Below are 15,575 nucleotides of genomic sequence, written 5' to 3'. Positions count from 1 at the left end.
GCTTTAAGGAATGCCATTTTGGTATACTAAGCTTAATTTTTTCCAGAGGTTTGAATGTTGTTTTAACGAATATTTTCAGACATTTTGGTCCAGTATCATTTAATCCAGTTCATTTACTCAAGTCGAGTTTGTATGACTCTTTTTCAATGATGTTGATAGTACTTTCTGCTATGGAAAATACAGTTTTATTATTTCAGTGAGTGTCAGTTAATTCTTGTAATTTTAATAGATGGTGTTAAAGATAAACAATTTGTTGGAGTAGATTTGAAAATGTCAATAAAATAATTGTTATATACTTCTGCTATTTCAAGTGGGTCTAAAATTAACATTTTCACCATGAATGTAGTTAGTTTTGTAATTTGTGGCGCCAAAATCTAAATTTGATTCTTTTCTTTACCTTGAATTTTGATTTCAAACCTGTTCAACTTTTACAATTAAATTAACAAACGGAATATATCCATTTATGGGAGGGGGCGGTGCAGGTAGTGAGGAGAGAGAGGAAAAAACGCTAACAATAAACAAAACATACAAAACCACGAAGTACGAGACGGACAGAAAACAAGTGGGAAGTAGGGGCACCGCTTTTGCACGGTCAGTTACATATATGAAGGTAACTTAAGATTTAAACGCAGTTAGGGCATGTCAATCTCACACTTATCCTAAATTCGAAAGGTTAAACAGTGTAAATAAAATCACTCCCCTCTAAGAAAAAGCTCTAACATAAGTCACCAGATGAAATAAAGTAAAGCATAACAATAGTGGCAATTAAAAGTATTACTAGTAATATGTTCTCAACAACCTGTGTGAATTCAGAGCACCAAGAGTCTGACTCTTAAGGGCACAACTAAACAAGCTGCAAAACAACTGTGACATAGGTCATATTTTTATTTCGAAACAGATATCGGTGTTGTATTTGATTTCTTTTTGAAACGTTTCTCATTAGCCTTTTCAAAATTAAAATAAAAGATCTTTTGCTACTGGCCAGTTAGTTACGAAAATAAGAATTTTACTGCACAGTATTTCTCGATATCTGTTTACATGTTGTAAGCTATATGTAAATCCATACAGAAAAGAGGTTTAAATGTATATCAGTTCAGTAGACATCTTAACAAATTATATATATGTATACTTGTGTGTGTGTTGGGAGGGGGGATGGTTACTGCTATCTTTAAGCACAAAAATGTATTGAATATGAAACTGTATTTTTCCTACTGTTCGACAACTTTACATACACAATTTTTTTCAGATGTTGACGAGTGTTTATCGTCTCCTTGTGGTATTGGTGGTACTTGTACTGATATGGTAAATGGTTTCAAGTGTGAATGCAAGGATGGATTTACCGGAACGCTTTGCCGACCAGGTCACACTTTAACTTTGACCATTTATAGTTTCGTTACTTTTCGATGAAATAATAAACAAACTATTAATATATTCGAGCTTGCTTTGTTTTGTCGAGCCAGCTGACGTTGAGCTTGTCACAGCTGTCACAATGGCGATTCAGTGTATGTGCGTGCGTCCGTCCGTGGATTTGTTTGTCCGGACCATAACTTTGACATGCATAGAGCAATCTATTTTAAATTTAGCATAATTATAAATCTTAAGTTGTGAGACAGAGTGTCATGCACAAACCGAAAGTCAAGGTCACAGTTGGAGTTTTAAGGTCATGTCAGATCTTATCCGGCCCATATCTAACATGCGTTGAGAATTCTTGTATATATATGGTATGTCTGTTTAACTGAATGAGACGTCATGTGCAAACCCCAAGTTCCTATCTTAAATGTCAATGTCACAGTTAGGGATCAAAGTCGGGTTCGACATGTTGCCCGTAAGGAGAAAGACGGACTAGTCAGCATTTTTGCCCAGGGAAGAAAATGACTGGCTAGTTCGTTCCCCTTTTGTCAATTATTTCCACTGTTAGTGAATTGGAACTGGTTATTCCTGGTCATTCTTTACTAGCCTGATTTTATTTCCCTCAGTCGGTTTTCATTTAAATTTAAACAAAATAGGAAATATGTTTTATACTTTCTGTAAATGGAATGTATTTAAATGAACATATTTCAACTTCTGTTACATTTTCTTCATTGATGGCCTTTTTCCTGTTTCAATTTCTTGACTCTTTACATAGTTTTTCTTCTCTAACATTCAATTGTAAGGACACTACTGCTGGTTAGTTCTTTTCCCAATAAGCCAGTACTTGACCTGTCAGTTGGGGAAATGAAATGACCGGTCAGTTCTTCCCCTAGCCAGTACTTGACCTGTCAGGTGGGAGAAATAATTGACTTGTCAGTTCTTTCCTCTCTAGCCAGTACTTGCTCTTTTAGGTGGAGGAAGAAATTGACCAGTCAGTTCTTTCCCCCTAGCCAGTGCTTGACCTGTCACGTGGGGGAAGAATTTGACCAGTCAGTTCTTTCCCCCAAAAGCCTATAAATGACCTGTCAGAGGGGAATTGACTTTTCAGATCTTTCCCCTCTAGCCCTTATGTGATCTTTCCGGTTGGGAAGAAACTTGCAGCTCAGTCCTTTACCCATAACCAGTACTTGACTTTGGGAAGAAATTCACAAGTCAGTTTTCCTAGCTAGTAATTGACGTATCAGGTTGGGGGAAGAAATTGACCAATAAGTTCTTTCCCGCTAATCAGTACTTGACCTGTCAGTTGAGGGAAGGAAATGACCAGTCAGTTCTTTCCCCCTAGCCGGTACTTGACCTGTCAGGTGGAGGAAGTAATTGACTTGTCAGTTCTTTCCTCCCTATCAAGTACTTGCTCTTTTAGGTAGAGTAAGAAATTGACCAGTCAGTTCTTTCCCCCTTGCCAGTGCTTGACCTGTCACGCGAGGGAAGAAATGGACCAACCAGTTCTTTCCGCCAAAAGCCAGTACTTGACATGTCAGAGGGTAATTGACTGGTCAAATCTCCCCCATCCCCCTCCTAGCCAATACGTGACCTGTCAAGTTGGGAAGAAACCTGCAGGTCAGTTCGTTATCCCTAACCAGTACATGACCTTTCAGGTGGGGAGAAGAAATTGACATGTCAGTTCTTTTTCCCCTAGCCTATTCTTGCTCCGTTTGGTGGGGGAAAAATTGCCCAGTCAGTTCTTTCCCCCACCGAGTACTTGCCCTGTCAGGTTGGGAATACATTGATCAGTCTTTTTATCAGCCAGTACTTTACTTATCAGGTTGGGAAAGAAATTGACCAATCAGTTCTTTCCCCCTAGCCAGTACTTGTCCTTTTGGGTGGGGGAAGTAATTGACCAGTTCCTTCCCCTAAGCCAGTACTTGACCTGTCAGGTGGGGGAAGAAGAGATCAACTAGTCAGTTTTTCTCCCTAGCCAGAATTTGACCTATCAAATGTGGGAAAAAACTGGCAGGTCAGTTCTTTCGCCCCTATCTAGTACTTGACGTGACAGGTGGGGTAGAAATTCGCCTGCCAGGTCTCCACCCCCTCCCCAATCCACCACCCAGCCAGTGCTTGACCTGTTTCTTCCCCCACAAAAAGGAGAAAGTCAGATCCGGCGTTAACGTTGCCTGGTTAAGTTTTATGTTTAGGTCCTCCTAAACTAACAAAGCTATTGTTTTGGAACTTGCAACACTTGTTCACCCACTGTACTCTATACAGCAAGACACATAACTCCGTCCTGCTATTTGCAAGAAAAGAAGGCCCCTTTTAGTCTTAGAAAATATCAGGTATCTTGGTTAATTTTAAGTTTAGGTCAACTTTTTTACCTTTATTGTCAAAGCTATTGCCCAGAAACTTGAAACTGTTATTTGAAACAGAAAGAAACAGAAAGAAACTGTTTCATTTGATTAAACGCCTATTTTACGCAAAACATATTCAATGACGTTTTACAAATACATAAAAATACGACAAAAATTAAGATATTTAATGACATATAACATAAATGAGCATAAATACCATTGTGAATAAACTATTTAGTAAACATTAAAAAAAAAAAAAGATCAGACATCAGATAAGATTAATAAAATATTAGAATATTAAGATACAGTAAGACAGCTGTTTGTTATTAAGTAAGAATAAGTGGGTTATTGCGACATGTCCAGAAGTTATTACAAACAACTGTATTATAACATTTCGAATGTATTTACACAATAAAATCATCCAGTTCACGTTACTCCAGTTTCTTAAAAATTACAGTCACAGTCTCTAAAAGAGTGCAAAGTAATCTCCAAAATAATGAGTTTTCAACTTCTTTTTGAAAACATCTATTGAGTCCGAGTTCCTTATTTCGAGAGGCAATTCATTCCAGAGTTTAGGTCCAACAGTACCAAAACTTCTGTCGCTGAACGTTTTGCGCTTGTTGAAAGGAACAACGAAACACCCAGTAACGGAGTTTGAAGAACTCAAGTTTCTTGTCTGTGTTTGTTTTATGAGAAGTTCAGAAAGATATTCTGGAGAGTTTCCAACTGAACAATTATACATGTAGGTGAGCATTTTGAATGTGATTCTGGCTTTGATTGGTAGCCAGTGAAGGTCATACAGCGCTTGCTTGGAACTGTCATATTTTCTTCGATTTAGGACAAGTTTTGCACACATGTTCTGAATTCGTTGCATTTTGTTTACTTCGCTTTGAGCAATACCATACAGAATGACATTACAATAATCTAAATGGGATATCACCAATGACAGGACAAGGGTTTCGGTAGCCTCTTTGGTAAGATATTTCCGGATACATTTTATTCTGAAGTAGTTAAGCATTGCTGTTCTACACTTTCGTTTTACATGCTCTTTTAGATTCAAGTTTTCATCCAGGAATGCACCTAGATATCGAATAAAGCTCACTGATTTCACTTCATCACCTACAATGCATACTTTGTCAGTTGAACACTTAGAGAGCTGTTGCCTACTACCAAACATGATGAACTCGGTTTTGGAAGTGTTCATTTTAAGCTTATTTTCATTCATCCAGTTGTTGATTGTTTTAGCACATTGTTCAAGTTCTCGTACTGCCTGGGATTCTACTGTTGGAGATGATGGTTTAAAGCGTTTATTAGCAGTGTGGTCATCCGCAAAGCCGTTAAAAGCCATTAAAAGCTGACTCTGCACAGCAAGTACTCTAACTCTACATTGCTTTTTGCAAGAATTACTGCCCCTTTTGGACTAAGCTTATTATGTGTAGGACAAAAATTCTATTATACAGAGACAAAAAAAATCAGATGACCGTCTGCACCCGCAAGGCGGTGTTCTTGTTTAAATTCAATTACCATGAATATGCAAAACAAATATCAAAATTGATGTAGTAAAAGTAAGATAACCCTTGCTCACATTTTCAATTTTTGTTTATTTTTCCATTTTCTGTATTGTTTCAAAAATCGGACAATACTGTTACAATTAAAAGTGAAAGCAACCCCTCAATCATATCTTATTTTATAAACAACTTTGAAACATTTTTTCTTTATAGCTCTTTCAGAAGTTATTATTATTATTATTATTATTTTACAAGATTTATATAGCGCCCTTTTCATGACCAATTTCACGTTCAAAGGCGCTTTACATAGTTCAAATGGCGCATAATTCATCCTCTACTAGTACAGACACAGAGCGATCTGACCAGAGGGACAGAGTGAGACAACACCCCCACGACAGAGAGATCAGAAATCAGATACAGGCTTGTCCGGCAAACTTAGCCTAGCTCGTTGCGAATAGGATTGCCTGGGTTCCTGACCAGTACACCTCTAGTTGGGTGGGAAACACTGAAAAGCGTTTCTGAAAATTCCCGAGTAGCTGCCGGGGATCGAACCCCCGACCTCAGGATTGGAAGGCCAGTGTGCAAACCACTGAGCTATCCGTCCACCGTGCTTAGATCATAACGCAATCACTTTTTTTTTGTTGATGGCATTTTCCTCTTGTTGAAACAGATCATCAAACGAAAGTTAAACAAAAATGAAATATGAAGGAGGGGGAGTTCATTACACGTGTAACAAAAATGTTTGGTTTTTTTTTCATTAAAAATTAAGAAATGCTGATATCAACACCATTAAAGGTCGGTAGTCTAATAAGTTAAATGTCTAAGTTCTTCATAAAAACATAATTTTAGTAATTAAAATTTCTTCCTCCCACCTATCAGGTCAACTACCGGCTAGAGGAGAAAGAAATGACTGGCTTAGGGGAAGGAACTGACTGGTCAATTTGTTCCCTACCTGACAAATCAAGTACTAGGTAGGGGGAAAAGGAAAATGTTTTCTCCCAACCGACAAGTTAGTAATGGCTAAGTGGGAAAGAACTGACCGATTATTTTTCCCCAACCCGATAGCTCAAGTACTGGCTAGGAAGGAAGCAACTGACTGGTCAATCTCTTCTACCACCTGGCAGGGCAAGTACCGGATAGGGTGGAAAAAACTGACCGGTCAGTTTCTTCCCCTACCTAACAGAGCAAGTACAGGCTAGAAAGGAAAGAACATCTGACAGGTCAAGTACTGGCTAGGGGGGAAGAACTGACCAACCTGTTTCATCCTCCACCTGTCAGGTAAAGTATATGCTGGGTGGGGGGATGAGAACTAACTGATCAATTTTTTCCCCAGCCTGACAGGTCAAGTACTGCCTATGGAGGAAAGATCTGACTGGTCAATTTCTTCCCCCACCTGATAGTCAAGTATGTACTATGTGGAAAGAACTGACCGGTCAATTACTTTTACTCATCCGATATGTCAGCTACTGGCTAGGGGGAAAGAACTGACCGGTCAATTTCTTCCCCACCTAACAGAGCAGTTACCGGTTAGTAATGGCACTGAAAAAGAAATTACAATATTTCATTTGACAATAACATTAATGAAAGTTACAAAAAAGAACCATTTTGGTTTATTCGAATAAAAACAAAAACCGTTTCGCCTAAAATTTAAATGGAAAATGAATAGACAGTTGTATCCCTAATAAGATTACTGAGAGAAACCAGTACTTGAAGGGAAAACTTGACTAGGGGGAAAGACATAACTAGTCACTTTTCTCCGTGGAAAAATCTGGCTTACTAGTCAGTTTATTTCCCTACCAGAAAAACTTATTCGAAGAGGAGGTGGAACTGACTAGAGGGTGGGGAGAAACGGACTTGTCAGGGTGTTTTTCCCCGGGGAAATATCATCCGGAATTCAGATCCCCCGTAAGCATCGAGAACAATGCAAGCAGCAAAAACTGCAGACCCAGCCAGACCGAGCCCGCCCATGAGCAGCAACGGAAAGCGCAACACCGCCCACGCCCCCAGCACCTGCCAAGCAACATCCAACCCTCAAACCCACACGAGTTGAAATCAATGATCCCGAAGGACCAGAAAACACAACAACAATGACATGAAGACATGCAATAGAAACATTGCTAGCACAATAAGATAATTGCTCTACTGATAACAATAATTAAAAGTTAAATTGTGGGTCTCTTATAACATTACCTACTTGTAGAAAAGTTGAAAGGTAATAAATTTGAAAATTGTTCAAATGTCCCGTACATTACTACGTGAATGATTGTTTGGCCAACCTCAGTCTGTAACGAATGGTAATGTTACGACAGTCGGCCAAAAGGGCTATTTCTTTTTTTCAGAAATAGCTTTATTACATTTTTTAGAAATAGCTTTGATGAATTTATGTACAATGGATATATTTTTGACACTTTTTATTTTAAAAATGTATTTACCAAGTAATACATGTAAGTACATTTAAATCATAATCATAACGATAAAGCAAAGCGATTTATTGGTTGAAAATAAATGTAACAAATAATTTGTAGATTGCAAAGCAGTTGCTGCACCAGAAAATGGGAATAGAAATGGAAATTATACAAAGTTCGGTTCAGTCGTCACATTTGATTGTTTAGACGGATACCTGTTACAAGGTGATCTCGCAATTGTATGTAATAGTTCAGGCAAATGGAATGGTACAGTTCCGTCTTGCATTGAAAAGGGTAAATATTCTTTTAAGTTTTCTATTCAGAAAATAGTGTTAATTTCTACTCTAATTTCAAAATACATGTACTAAGAACCAGTGATTTTATCTTGTTTACCGTTTAACTCATTTAAGTTAGCAGTAGGTTGGTTCAACCTTGAATGATATGCATCATTTATCCGAGCAAATAATTCATTACGTCCAAATTACTCTGATGAGTACTGTTTTTTTTTCACGTAATTCTTGTTCAGATATGAATGAATTGCATGTGTGAATAAGCACAAGGCTGAAATGATGAGGCTCAAAAATCGAAACAAACGGCCTTATACTCTCCTCCAATTTCTACATTTTAGTGTCGTTATATCCTCATGGTATATCAGAAGGCGACGATATAATTCCAGACAATACTGACTCATGTAGCGACGCAATTCTGTTAGACCCGGGCATTCCAATATTTGAAGAAACACATAAGAAAATTTATGTGAGTAATAATCATTGTTTAGTAAACAAGATCAAAATATATTAAACATATAAATTTTCAGTCGTACAGCTCGGAATATAATGTGCCATGAGGAATTTCACGTATGTTTATACAGCTCAATACCTCTATCCAATATCTATATAATTGTAATTAATATTATTATAATGTATCCTAATAGTAAACGAGAACATAAATCCGTTGTATGTCTTGGCTATAAGAAAACAAATTGCGTATACATCTAATGGTAGGGCATAATATTCAATATTTTAATTACAACATTTCTTTTCATTTTAAAGAAATCTTTGATATTAGGAAAAATGTTCTATTGCCCGAGGATAAAAACGGTGCCATAGGACTAATAACATGACAAAGAGCGTTATGGCAAGTTTTAGAACCTAGGCACACTATTTTAAACCGATGTATAGGTTACCAAATAAGGCTGAAGGGCAATTATTGCAAAACAAGCACTGGCTTATATACATATCAGTAGAAAGTGAAGGTACTACCAAGATATTGTATTGAAAATATAAAAGACTGTGAGAAACGTCACCCAATAGCGTGTTTCGAACATGTTTGGCTGTTGAACGACAAAGCCACATTTCAAGACACCTTAAACTGATACAGCCGCCTGAATTGTATACATACGTAACACATATTGAGTACACATGTACACATACACGAATGGAACAAATAAGCACATATATGCAGCACATCTGACGCCCTATGATACCATTTGAATTGGAATTCTGCTACAGTAATATCACGTTCTGAAAGAATCCAAAAGACCAGCATAATTATGTAAAAACAGAGTCGTGTACAGGGAGACGTCTTCAAGCAGTCACACGACACTTGAACTGGAAGACCCTTGTTGTGAAAGTTATATACGTTTAATGAATTGTTTAGATACATAGAAAGCAACCAAGAAACAGAATAGCAGACAAGGTTAGATAGAATTTGTTTATGAGAGGTATGAAATGTACAACTCGCTTCACCCCCCCCCCCCCCACACACACACACACAACTCACACCTCTAGTTTCGCGCAGCGGCTTAAGTGGAATTTTCTTGTGGTGAAATGAAGATCCCAAGTACCAGAAAATAGAACAGAACTGAGAGGAAGTAAGGGGATACTTTTACAGCCGCTACATAGTACTTAAACATAACAAAGCAAAATTACAATACAATTCTAAAATCGCATACCGTATGTTACTTATGTATTACTGTGAGCATAGAACTGTCTGATTTAAAACTGCGCGCACTTTCTTCATTAACTTGTACATATATTTAAAAAAACATAATCTTAAATCAGCGAACAGACTGAAACTAGGTACTATCGTTATTGGAATGTGTATTAATGTATACAATTGTTCAACTCTTTATATCGGAGAATGACCCGAAGTGCTACGCCGGGCATTATACCACAGGAGAGCACCTTGGAAAAGCCATTAACCTTCTATAAGCCAGAATTCGGCACATAAAACCCATATCGGTGAGAGGCAAATGGTTCAAAGTCAGCAACCTTACCCACTCAGTCACGCACTCTAATGGATACTGCATCAGATAGATTTGTGTATCCGTTTCTAGAAAGCATCATTTTTTTTCAAGGAAGACAACATGATTACAAAACGTTACATATTTTTATGTAGCAAAACCGCTCATATGCTCTTCCAGATATGTAGAAACGGTCTCGTTAGTTTTGACAAACCACACACAAGCCCGGTACCGGCAAGCGATGTCGCTCAATACTCTAACAAAACAATTGTTGCGCCATTCTTCGCAGATACAGGATCGGGAGCTGTGTATTACAGACACTTCGATATTTTGAATTCCGTTAAAGAATTTGAACGAGATGACGTGAAAAATGTGGAATCAATGGTACAAAAAATAGGTGGAGTTACAGGATTCAAAGCTAAATTCATACTGTTTGCCACTTGGGAGAAAGTTAGTCCTTTTCAACAAGCGTTTGACAGATCCACAGTAAGTGATTCTTTGAACCAAATTATTTGGTATTTCTTACTCATTTTAAAGTAGTTAAAACGTGTGCTACTTGTCAATAACAATCAATTTATAGCACAAATACCTTTGATTAACATATTTTACCAAGATACCAATTTCATGCAGTTGAAATGTTACAAGTAGGCTTAAAAGTGTAGTTTTCCCGTTATGTAAAACAGACTTGAGGCACAACTCGTAACAGAGGTTGATACAGCATCAGAAACAAATATTTTTAATGCACTAAAAGAAATCAGTACAGCAAAAGGAACGGTGTGAAATGAAAGTAGCATGACATTACATTTTCAGACGGCGACGTTTCAGGCGGTTATAGTTACTGACGGCACTGATACATTTACACTGTTTGTGTATGGATACGAAATGATGCTTTGGACAATGGCAGCAGACACGCATGTTAAACCAGATATATGGATTGGCTACACTGCAGCTGGAAAACATAAAAATACAAATATAAACTCGTTCAAAACTACAGCATTGCAGATAGATAGAAACGCTGCAACAAACGGTATGCTTCATCGCTTAATATCTGATCATATTTTCATATTTAAATATTATCTTGAAATTGTTGGTTAACTAAATTTGAGGGCCTAATAGCTAAAGAAAATGCATTTATTTCTTACAATGAACAATGCACATTTCAAGTTGATGTATTATTTTGCGTCATAAAGGTTCGAAGAAAGGGTGCAACTACATTTGATCTATCATATATATAAATGATGTTTCAGAACCGAACTAATAGGACAAAATAGTATCATATTTAATTCACTCACACTGTATAGGTAATTAGTCGCGAAAAGAACACATTAGACGTATTTACACTCATAAGTTATTCCGTGAGATGAAATGTGCTGCTCTATTTCATCTACTTGTTTACATAGAAGTCTTATTTAATAATAGAATTGAAATGATATAAAGCTGAACCATGTTTTAAACATCTCAACAATACGAATGGGTTATAAGCCACATGTTTAATTATTCAGCAAATGTATAACCTCATCGTATAGTTTCAATGTGTTGAAACATGGTTCTACATTACTTCTTTATTATATCCTGATGAGCTCGGGCACAAACCAAACCCTCGGGATTCTGCTGTTGTTGTTATAAGAACATGTGCTAATGCTTCTAGCGTAAAACGTATAAAGCTGTCGGCGCACGGGAACGTTGACATTATTTTATCACGCTGACATCCTTTCCTTTTAGATTATCCGTGATTGGGTCTTAATACGTTTCAGTTACGCCACGGAACAGGTATATGTAAAAAGAGTGTAAACAGCACATGTTTGCTCTCCTGTTAAAACAACCCCTGAAAATAACAAAAACAGCAGTTTTATGCAGGAATATACTTTCTAAGAAAAGACTTGATGAAATGTCTAACTGGAGTGTATAATGACAAAACGTGCAGGTAATCACCTGAAACAATTGTCTATATTTCATTCTTACATATGATAAAATGACGGCAGATTGTAAATTATTAAAAGATATTCTCAGCTGGTAGCGCTACTGTTAAGAAAACTGTTTTTGTTTTAAAGGTATCTTCCTATCCGCCCGCAATCATAGTCAGAGGTAACGCATTTACCTTTTTACTTGTGTTAAAGCATGGGGCCCCTGTGACTAGATGGTTTCGGTTCAAGCCCTTCGGTCAGTGAGTTGTTCTTGTGGGAAAGCTATCCAGTTGGCTTGCAGAAATTCAATGGTTCCACTAAAATGCCCATATATGCCTAAACTATTTTCCGGATGGTCACCTTGACCGTCCTTCCACAATTAAGATTGAAAGTCAGCGTGTGTTGTGTCTGAATGACTATCAAAACAGACAAACCATTATAGACATATGCCTTTTATGTACTTGTTTCTTACACTAGGAATTGCGGGATTGTTATTCCAAAGACTTACTTCAGTGGGAACAAAGGAAACAAATTATGCTATACAGTGTATAGACTGGTACAACCAGAATAAACACATGATATCAGACATTAAAGAAATGTCTGAGAAAATGCCAGGGTGTCCTTGCAGTCTAGATAGTCTAATTTACGATCCATGGTACCGGCCAGCTGATGACGAAAACGAAACAAGTTACAATGTAGAGATATTGCCTTCAAGGTTATTCGAATCTCACGGAAAGGTTAAGTACCACGTCTATTTTCTGCTATTGTAATGTGAGTTATGATATGAATTCAACCAGACATTTGACTGTATATATCTGCATTAACATTATTATTGCTATAGTTTTATTGTTTTTGTTTTACAAACATTCGTTGTGTAATATATATATTTTCATTCTTTGAAGTTTACATATATCCATTTTTTTCCATTTATTAGTATAACATTCACTGTCACTTTACGACGAAAAGATATACTAGTATCAGTTTGCTAAAGTCAGTGATAAAAATCAGAAGCCATGCATCGCAAAGAAAGGTCAGTTTTACACACAAATAAGTAAACATTTCTTTTTTCAAATTGAAGTCGTGTTCCTACAGCACAGTAACGGGGTTATGGATAAATGAAGTTCCGCAAGCTGGTGGCGTGTATATCTATCACCCTGACTTATATGCTCGGGAACATATAGAAAATGACATCAATGCAAAACAGTTCTGCTGCAGCAAATCCAACTACTGTCATCTTTATTATAACCTTCACCCGGTGGGAACCTGTTACAGCGAAACATGGTTTGAGATAGGTATACATTTTACTTTGAATTGCACCCACTTAGAACTTGGTACAATTAAACCTGGTTTTAGATAGGTAAGTATTTAAGTTTGAAGTACTATACACCTGGCTGTTATCCGTTACAATACAACCCTGGTTTAAGATAAGTATTTTACAATGCACTTACAACCAGCTGGAACCTGTTGTAACAAAACAGGTTTAGAATAGGTAAATATATTTCAGAGACTTGCATTAAGGCCCTTCAAATAAAACTGATAAAAGTTGTTTATATGATTTTTTTCCATATGTTGTTTTTGTATGACGTAAATTTCTTCTTTTTTTTGTATTAATCTAGTTAACTGATAATTAATTGATATCCATTATTTATGCTATCCGTCCACATTTTGGATGATTTATTTTTCAACATTCATTTCCACAGAGTTTGGTGAATGTAAATCATGAAATGAAATGGATGAAAATAAAAGTTAGATATTGGTAAAAATGCAAGAAAAATTTATTTTCGGTAATTCATAAGAATTCATAGCAAAAAATGTTTTTTCCACCAAATGTCTGGGTTATTCCGATTAAATATTGATAGTGATATAGTAGCTCTTATGCGACATCTATTTCTAACAGATATTAGCAAGAAACAGTTTGTAGACTTTTAGTTTAGCTCAATTTTTTACTCGTTATAGATAAAAGACAAAGGTAAAACCCTACTTCAAATTGTTTGATCTAAAGTCATGTGTATGTAACGAACACTCGCAAGTTACTCCTATAATATTTTTCTCGACATTTCATACAGTATGTATACAAATATTCTAGGCACAACATGGGGTGATCCCCATTTTCAAACACTTGATGGAAACAACTATACTTTCAACGGTTTTGGTGAATACACGCTACTGGAGACAGAAGAATCTGACTTCATGTTGCAAGCGCGAACACGGCGGGCGATTAAAGAAGATGGAACACAGTCATATGCCACAATTTTCACAGCGTTTGCAGCAAAGGATTATACGAATGCTTCTCTCCATGTAGAACTCAACGACGCTGAAAACGGTAATTTTGAATATCTGATTTTTGTGAATTTTGTAATTGTATATTTGAAATTTTCAATTAAATTATTGCAGTGTCATTATACACCCACTAACGAAGTATGGGGGAGGGGGCTATATAAGAGTGAGCTTGCCGGTCGATCTGTTGGTCTGTCGGTCCGTTGGTTTTCATGGTTTCCGGACGATAACTCATGGAAGGCTTGACAGGTTTTAAAACATTTTGTTATACAGGTGTAACATCTTAAATTACAGGCCAAGTTTGAAGTTTCGGTCAGTAGGTCAAAGGTCTAGATCACAATACTGTTTAAAGGCAAAGAAAATCTCCTATATAAGTGCCCCCCCCCCCCCCCACGCAAATACCAGACTTTTTAATCCCCAATATACAAGATCCTGTCTGGTCCCGTCTGATAAGGGTCCATAAAACCCCTGTAGACTTGACATGTAGCCTAATTATTGTCAGAGAATCATAAATTTTATTGCCTACAGATAAATTGGTTATTTCCTGTGTTTTGCATTTTATTGATTGAAATGCTGTTGTTTTTTTTGTATTTTTTAGAATGTACACAAAATCATTTTAATTTATGTTGAGTAATGACCCAGCCAATTAAATAATAACTCTTCTAGCAAAGCAATTCTCACTCCTTTACCATTAAAGAATTACTTAAAACTTAATAAAAGAAATTAAAAGTTTGTTTATTCAATGATTATGATCTTAAAAATCAAAAGTAACAAAATAAAACCAGAAAAAAATGATAAAAATGATAATTGCTGAATTTTATTAGAAATTAAAGAAGCGTTCTGTTGCATTTTTTAGTAGATAAAATGGAATATGGACAGAACGATTTTATATATTAAAATGCATAATTTCCCTTGTGTTGTCTAAATAACGATTCTTTTATGTATAATAAAATCCAGCAATAAAGAGATATCATTGTTCAAAATACACATAATTTATTATTTCTAAAAGCTTTGTGCCTGAATGCATTTTTGATTAAAAAAAAAAAAAAAAAAAAAGAAAAAAAAAACAAGGATGAAATTTGTTAAAAAACTTAATTATTGAAAATATGAAAAAAAAAAAAAACACTGTTGCATCTTATCACTTTGTTTATTTAGCCCTAATTCAATCAAGGTTTCTAAAGTCTTATAGGTGAGAACTGATTTGCTATGAAGGTGAGAAATATCACCTGTAAATTATGTACTGCACAGTAGCTATACAGTAGCTTATTGTGATAAACAGAAGCAAGTCTATCAATGGTCCAGCCTTGTGTATTGGCCCTTACCGCCAATACGCAGACCTTATCATTCCCATAGGCCACATACCTGGCATACCAGAATCAGTGTCTTTAAGCCTAGAATCATGCAACTTTAAAGGAAAGTTTGTCGTGACCAGAAGATAATTCCTAATGGTTTTGAGGTCAGTAGGTCAAAGGTCAAGGTCACAGTGATCAGGAACAGTTAATCCGTTTTTGGACGATAACTTCAGAACGCTTGAGCCTATGATC

General features: G+C 36.4%; 1 protein-coding gene across 1 annotated transcript in view; it reads left to right on the top strand.

Moving 5' to 3' along the window:
• The window catches only part of LOC123523944 (mucin-like protein), a 59,108-nt gene that overhangs the window by 26,975 nt on the left and 16,558 nt on the right, over window positions 1-15,575 (top strand). The window contains exons 6-13 of the mRNA XM_053539395.1: window positions 1,247-1,360; window positions 7,726-7,899; window positions 8,234-8,361; window positions 10,031-10,336; window positions 10,661-10,877; window positions 12,232-12,491; window positions 12,833-13,046; window positions 13,841-14,077. Of these exons, the coding sequence (XP_053395370.1) occupies window positions 1,247-1,360; window positions 7,726-7,899; window positions 8,234-8,361; window positions 10,031-10,336; window positions 10,661-10,877; window positions 12,232-12,491; window positions 12,833-13,046; window positions 13,841-14,077 (1,650 nt within the window). The remainder of the gene's footprint in view (window positions 1-1,246; window positions 1,361-7,725; window positions 7,900-8,233; window positions 8,362-10,030; window positions 10,337-10,660; window positions 10,878-12,231; window positions 12,492-12,832; window positions 13,047-13,840; window positions 14,078-15,575) is intronic.

Source organism: Mercenaria mercenaria, chromosome 3 (genome assembly GCF_021730395.1).
Source record: "Mercenaria mercenaria strain notata chromosome 3, MADL_Memer_1, whole genome shotgun sequence".
Taxonomy (NCBI): Eukaryota; Metazoa; Mollusca; class Bivalvia; order Venerida; family Veneridae; genus Mercenaria; species Mercenaria mercenaria.
The sequence above is the reverse complement of the archived record's forward strand: the minus strand, read 5'-3'. Positions and strand labels throughout refer to the sequence as shown.